Source organism: Carettochelys insculpta, chromosome 31 (genome assembly GCF_033958435.1).
Source record: "Carettochelys insculpta isolate YL-2023 chromosome 31, ASM3395843v1, whole genome shotgun sequence".
Lineage (NCBI taxonomy): Eukaryota > Metazoa > Chordata > Testudines > Carettochelyidae > Carettochelys > Carettochelys insculpta.
This window is the reverse complement of record NC_134167.1, coordinates 317741-324689: the sequence shown is the minus strand read 5'-3', so window position 1 is coordinate 324689 and position 6949 is coordinate 317741. Positions and strand designations below refer to the sequence as shown.

Sequence of the window (6949 nt, the reverse complement as noted above, 5' to 3'; positions counted from 1 at the left end):
CTGCCCAGGCAGGGGTGGTACCATGGGGGTGCGGGGAAGTGGCGGGGGGTGGGGGGGGCAGTTGAGATGTCACAGTCCCCTGAGTCATCCCACGGCGGTGTGACACTCCCCTGCCTAGCACACCATTTTGCTTATTACATAGAAGCCGTACCATTCCATCCAGGGGTGATACCTGCCTGAGGGAGTTGGTTTAGTTATTATGGTTTGCGCTTTCCTCAGCTTGGCTGTTACCCTACTGTACTTCAGGCAGATTGGCCCAGAAATAGCGTACTTCGACAGTGTCTGTCGTCACTGGGTTGCATTCAGCAAGCAGCCTGAGTTAAGGGCAAGCTTTGGAAAAATGACATGAAAATTTCTTTGGCCGTTTGTTTTCGACTGGGGTGTGTGTCTGTGGATATCCCAAGCAGTAATTGGTTCCTGTAATATTTTCAGGGAGGATGTTTCTGGTTTTGGAGGTTGGGAAGTGGCTGGGGGCGGGGGGTCTGTTGAGGTGGCACAGTCACCTGGATGATCCTAGGTCACAGAGTCATTGTGGCATGTGGGTAAGACCGCCCCCTGCCTGGTGTGCTAGTTGGCTGATCAGGCGAAAAGTCGTACTGCACCTGCAAAAAAATACAGAATGCTTTGGGGCTGTGAGATAGGTTCCCACAATGCACTGCTGCAACAATCAATGTTTGGTGATTCAGTGTGGCACCTCTAACTTGACTTTGTGGGAAGGTGAGGATAAACAAAATTGAATTTATAAAATCCAGCATTATAAAATCAAATTTATATCGTAGTATAGACATAGCCTAATGGGCTCAAGAAAGACTTAAGTGATTCACCTGTATGACTTTAAAAGCAGCTTAATTCTGTAAGGGCAGCATGGCTTTCTCTAATGTTATCTGTTGCTTCAAATTTTTTATTCTATGGATGAGATTGCAAATTTGTTTGACACAAGCTTTGTTTTTCTTAGTTTACGATAGGTCTGGTAAGGCATCTTGCGCCATTTGTGTCCTGAGTGGGCAATTGTAAAGACCGTTCTGGAGTGAAAACCTGTATGTGTATGAATTTTAAAACTTTGTGTGTGCCGTTTTGAAATGTGCCTTCCTGTTGTATTTCTTTTTAGTGACAGGTCCCAGAGGTGCGATACCGCGAGGGATGAAAGACAAAGACGAACATAGACAGCAGGGGGCCAACAGTTCTATAGTCTGAAGGCCCTGAGTTTATTATTCTCACAGCTTTTATAACCAAGTGAGAGCACATTATTATGAGAAAAGCAGTCAGCTGCAATTAGCTACAATAACTGGCTCAGCACTTCTATCTCTAAAAAAGCCACATCAATCCTCCCAGTCCTTGAACATGGACTCTCAAAAACACCTAATCAAAACAACACAGCTCCGGCGGCTTGCCTACACGAAAGCAGGTGTTCCGTCTAGATGCCAAGAGCCCAGCCAGGCCTGGGAAACATGTAGGAGGGAGAAGGCAAAACTCCTTCATCTCCCCCTTTTTGTTTTTCTAGCATGTTTTTAAGTGTTCTATGGGCCCTTTCAATAATTGCTTGACCCTGAGGGTTATAAGGAATACCTGTGGTATGCTGAATGGCCCATTGTGTTAAAAATGCAGCAAACCGTTGTGAGGTGTAAGCCGGTCCATTATCTGTTTTAATGTGTTTGGGGACGCCCAAAATATTGAACGTCTCTAATAAATGCTGAATTACATGATTTGTGGTCTCCCCTGTTAGCGGGGTGGCCCATAAAAATCCAGAATACGTGTCAATGGATGCATGTACAAAGCTTAATTTCCCAAAAGAGGGGATGTGTGTAACATCCATCTGCCACAAGTCATTTGCATTGAGTCCTCGGGGATTTACTCCCGGGGGAAAGGTAGGGGCAGTAATGGGCCCACATGTGGGGCACTGGGCCACTATTTGCTGTGCTTGACTTTTGGTAATTTGAAACTTGCGAGTCAAGCCAGATGTGTTAATGTGAGTTAAGGAATGGTAATCCTTTGCTTGCTGGGTGGTGCCTACCAACAGCCGATCAATACTCTGGTTTCCTGCAGCTATTGGTCCCGGTAGGCCAGAATGAGCACGAACATGTGTAATAAAAATAGGGTGTATACGAGATCTAACAAAAGATTGCAATTGCAAAAACATTTCATGCAATTCAGAACAAGGTAAAATAGTAGCTGTTTCTATCTGTTGGACAGTAAATTCAACATATTGGGAATCAGTGACTATATTAACAGGGTGTAAATAATCAATAAGCAGCTGCATAACAGCAGCAAGTTCAGCCTTTTGTACGGAATTATAAGGGGTCTGCCACACCTTGGTAATTGGGCCGGTATAACCGGCCTTGCCAGGCCCACTAGCATCAGTAAAAAATGTTGCAGCATTAACAAGGGGTTGGTGCCTGACTATGGTAGATAAAATAAACGGGGTCCTTTTAAGAAAGGCAAACAGCTTGGCGTGAGGATAATGATTACCAATTTCTCCCACATAATTAGATAGGCTAATTTGCCATTGCATATTGTTCTCAAAGCTTTGGTTAACCTGATTTGAGGTGAGAGGGACTGTAATTGAATGGGGGTCCCATCCTGTGAGCTGTTTACAACGGGAGCGGCCTCGATAAATTACATCAGCAATCTTATCCAAATAGGTGGATAAGGTTTTTGCCACCTTGTTTGGCAAAAAGATCCATTCTAATATAGCATGTTGCTGGGCCAAAACTCCTGACGGACTGTGAGGAGTGGGAAAAACTAACAGTGTAACCGGCTGCGTTGGCTGCACGCGTTGTAACTGCGCTGAGTGGATTTGTTGTTCCACCCATTTAAGTTCAGCCTCTGCTTCAATAGATAACTTACGTGGACTGTTAAGATCAGGATCTCCCTGGAGTGTGATAAACAGATTTTCCAGGGCATAAGTGGGAATCCCGAGAGAAGGGCGAAGCCAATTAATATCTCCCAGTAATTTCTGAAAATCATTCAGAGAGTTTAAAGAATCCCTACGAATTTGCACCTTCTGTGGAGTCACAATATTTCTCTGTATTATGGTACCAAGATAAGCAAATGGAAAATCCCTTTGTACCTTTTCCTCAGCTATTTGTAATCCAAAATTATCCAAATCCTGCCTTGCTTGTTCAAATACCCTGTCCAGCTCCATTTTACATGGAGAGGAGAGCAGAATGTCATCCATGTAATGAATGATCAGTGCTCGGGGAAACTGTTGTCTGAGTAGCTGTAATGGCTGATTAACATAATATTGACAAAGGGTAGGGCTGTTAAGCATGCCCTGGGGCAAAACCTTCCATTGATATCGGGGAGTAGGCTTATGATGATTGATGACAGGAATGGTAAATGCAAATTTTTCCCTGTCCTGTGGTTGTAGCTGAATGGTAAAAAAGCAGTCTTTCAAATCAATAACAATAATGTGCCAATTGGCAGGTATCATTGCCGGTGAAGGCATCCCGGGCTGTAAAGATCCCATGGGGGCAATAACAGTATTAACTCTACGCAAGTCAGTAAGCATTCTCCACTTCCCTGACTTCTTTTTAATAAGGAAGACAGGAGAATTCCAGGGACTGGTTGATTCTTCAATATGCCCCATTTTCAGTTGTTCCTCGACTAAGATTTGTAAAGCCTCTAGCTTCTCTTGGGACAGAGGCCACTGCTCCACCCAGATTGGGCTGTCAGTCAGCCACTTCAGTGGCAGGGCGAAGCTAGCTCGAGCAGCGGCCGTTACTCTAAATTTGGGAACCCCAACCCATCATGATCAAATTGCTTTAAGGTGTTTGCAGAATTGCATACCATGGCATCTGCCAGTGGCTGAGTTTTTACAGGAGTAGAGGGAATGGTAACATAGGCTCCCCACTGATTTAACAAATCTCTCCCCCAGAGGTTAATAGCTATCTCAGCCACAAAGGGCTGCAAGGTTGCTGCCTGCCCATCGGGCCCTAGGCACTGCAAAATATTGGTGCTCTGGCAGACATCTGTCATGACCCCAACCCCGGTAAAGACAGTTGGGACTTTCTGCAAGGGCCACGCCGAGGGCCAGAACTCTTTTGATATGATGGAGACATCAGCCCCTGTATCCACTAAACCTCTGAATTCTTTACCGCCTAAACTAATGGTAATTTCAGGCCGACGGTCCCCAATGTAGGTTTGCCAATACACACTCCTCCCTGTGCTTCCGAAGCCCCCCTGTCTTTTTATGGGGTGCTTCGACCCTGAAAGGTAGGGCAGCAATAGTAACTGGGCAATTTTATCTCCAGCCTCCAGCTGATATGGAACATCTGCACTCATCATAACTAGAATCTCTCCCTCATAATCACTATCAATAACACCAGTATGTACTATTACTCCTTTAGATGTTAAGCTACTCCTTCCCAAAAGAAGGCCGACCGACCCAGCCGGGACCGGTCCAAAAACATTAGTTTTTATCTTTTGCACACCCCTAGCCGGCTGCAGCAGGATATTGTCTGGAATGGCTATGTCTAAAGCTGCGCTGCCGTGGGTGGCATGCCTGAGGTCGGAAACTGAAAGCCGGTTTGCATCGGGCCGCTGCTGACCGGAAAAAAGCTGCGGCTGCTGCCCGTATTGTTTACTTGCGGGCCCCGGGTCGGGCCCGCTTGAAAGTTTCCCGACTGAAAAAGAGGGGTGCCATTTCTGTGATATCTAGAGTGGCACTGAGTAGCCCAATGCCGTCCCTTTTGACATCTGGGACAGATCCCCGGGGGATTGTTAGCAGGATCGTTCCCAGTAACTCTCTGATTTCTTCTTAATCGGTCCTGCCCCTGTCGGCAGTTCCTTTTCAGGTGCCCAGGTTTTCCACATTCAAAACACTTCATGTTCTGATTAGACTGATAGGGGTCATCCCCTTTTAACGCAGCAGCTAAAAGACCCATTTTATAGGCATCTGACCCTATATCATTACAAGCCTTAATATACTCATCCAGGGAGGCCCCCCGACATTTCAGCGGTCTTAAAGTCCGCTGACATTCTCCGTTTGCATTATCAAAAGAAAGCATCTGTAACAAGAGCTCTTTAAGCTCGGGCTGGGATACTGTTTTATCTAAAACCCCTTTCAAACGGGCTATGAAATCCACATAAGGCTCTTGTGCACTCTGTTTTACCTTTACAAAAGAGGGGGTACTCTCCCCTGGCTTAGCAATTTTTTCCCAGGCCTTAAGACAACAAAGGCGGACCTGGACAATTGCAACATCATTATACTGTAACTGTGCCTGGATGCCAAACCAGGCACCGGTACCAGTGAGCTGTTCCAAAGTAATAGCTACAGGGGGATTCTGACTAGCATTTCGCCTGGCCGTGAGAGCAGCCTCATCATGCCACCAGGTCTTAAATTGTAAAAATTCCGCCCCATTCAGCACGGTGCGTCCCAGTACTTCCCAATCCCACGGGATCAATCTCTCGGCCTGGCTTAATCCCTGCACCAAGCCAAAGGTGTAGGGAGAGTTAACACCATACTGGACACACGCTTGTTTTAAATCTTTGAGCAATTTAAAGGTTAATGGCTCATGGTGATAATTAATTGCTCCCTGGGGGAATTGCTGATTAGGAGGGACCTGTTGTATTGTAACTGGAAAAGCCGAAAGGGTTAGAGGGGATAAATCAAAGCCTTCATGGGCTCCGACCGCCAGAACCGTCCTCATCAAATTAGTCACAGGCTCTGTAACGGTCTGTCGCGGGGGTTCTGCAAAAAGCTCATCCTTTCCATAACAAGAAAAGGGGGGTGCAGAGGGGCCTTCCTCCTTAGTAGGTGGTGGGAGCGGGGAAGGCGTGGAGGGAGGGAAATCGGGCTCTGGCTGAGCCACACAAACATTAGCAGGGAAAAAGCCCGATGATGTTTCACGGGCAGTATAATTTTTCTGTTGTTCAGAGTTCCCTGTCTTTTCATCTCCTGTAATAGGCTGACCCTCTTGGCCCTCCTCACTGGAATCTCCTGATTCCTCCGATAAGGCCTCATCTCCCTTGGGAACCCTGCGTCTGGCTCCTCTTTCTGCTAAAGAGTCCGGGGGGAGGGAGCAACCCTCTTCAGAGCCAGACTGTAACGGCTCTAAGGCACGGACTACAAGATTACAAAGAGACCAAACGGGGAGTGGGATAATTTCCCCCTTTTGGTGCGCTCGACGCAGGGCTCTCATAATCAATCTCCACTGTTTTAAATCTAGAGCATTTTTCCCACTTGGGGTAAACCAATAACAATGCTTACAAATAAGATCAAATAGTTTCTGAAATGTACTTTGTTTTACTTTTACTCCTGAGCTTTTCAGTAACGTCTGAAGCAATTCAATATAAGAGGAGTAAGAAGATGGGGAATTCCCCATCTTAACCCTGCCCGAATCCCGAAGGTCTGACTTACCCAGTCTAGAAATTCTCTTCGGTCCCTCCGGTATTGATACACCTTCCTCGCCGCATGGACGCTTCTCACCTCCGTGTCCCTGTTCGGGCGCCAGATGTTGTATTTCTTTTTAGTGACAGGTCCCAGAGGTGCGATACCGCGAGGGATGAAAGACAAAGACGAACATAGACAGCAGGGGGCCAACAGTTCTATAGTCTGAAGGCCCTGAGTTTATTATTCTCACAGCTTTTATAACCAAGTGAGAGCACATTATTATGAGAAAAGCAGTCAGCTGCAATTAGCTACAATAACTGGCTCAGCACTTCTATCTCTAAAAAAGCCACATCAATCCTCCCAGTCCTTGAACATGGACTCTCAAAAACACCTAATCAAAACAACACAGCTCCGGCGGCTTGCCTACACGAAAGCAGGTGTTCCGTCTAGATGCCAAGAGCCCAGCCAGGCCTGGGAAACATGTAGGAGGGAGAAGGCAAAACTCCTTCACCTTCCCACAGATGTTTTTGACAATGTAACCCAATCTTGTGAATGTTTTGGAAAGCAAACTTGAGAGCTGGATGTTGGCTTGGTGGAAAAGAATTTATTTAACCTGTG

General features: G+C 46.3%; 1 protein-coding gene across 1 annotated transcript; it reads right to left on the bottom strand.

Moving 5' to 3' along the window:
* Window positions 1-4472: 4472 nt before the first annotated feature.
* LOC142004120 (endogenous retrovirus group K member 10 Gag polyprotein-like) lies at window positions 4473-6323 on the bottom strand. The gene has a single exon (XM_074981557.1). It carries the CDS (start codon window positions 6321-6323, stop codon window positions 4473-4475), a length of 1851 nt encoding a protein of 616 aa, XP_074837658.1.
* Between the last annotated feature and the right edge of the window lie 626 nt (window positions 6324-6949).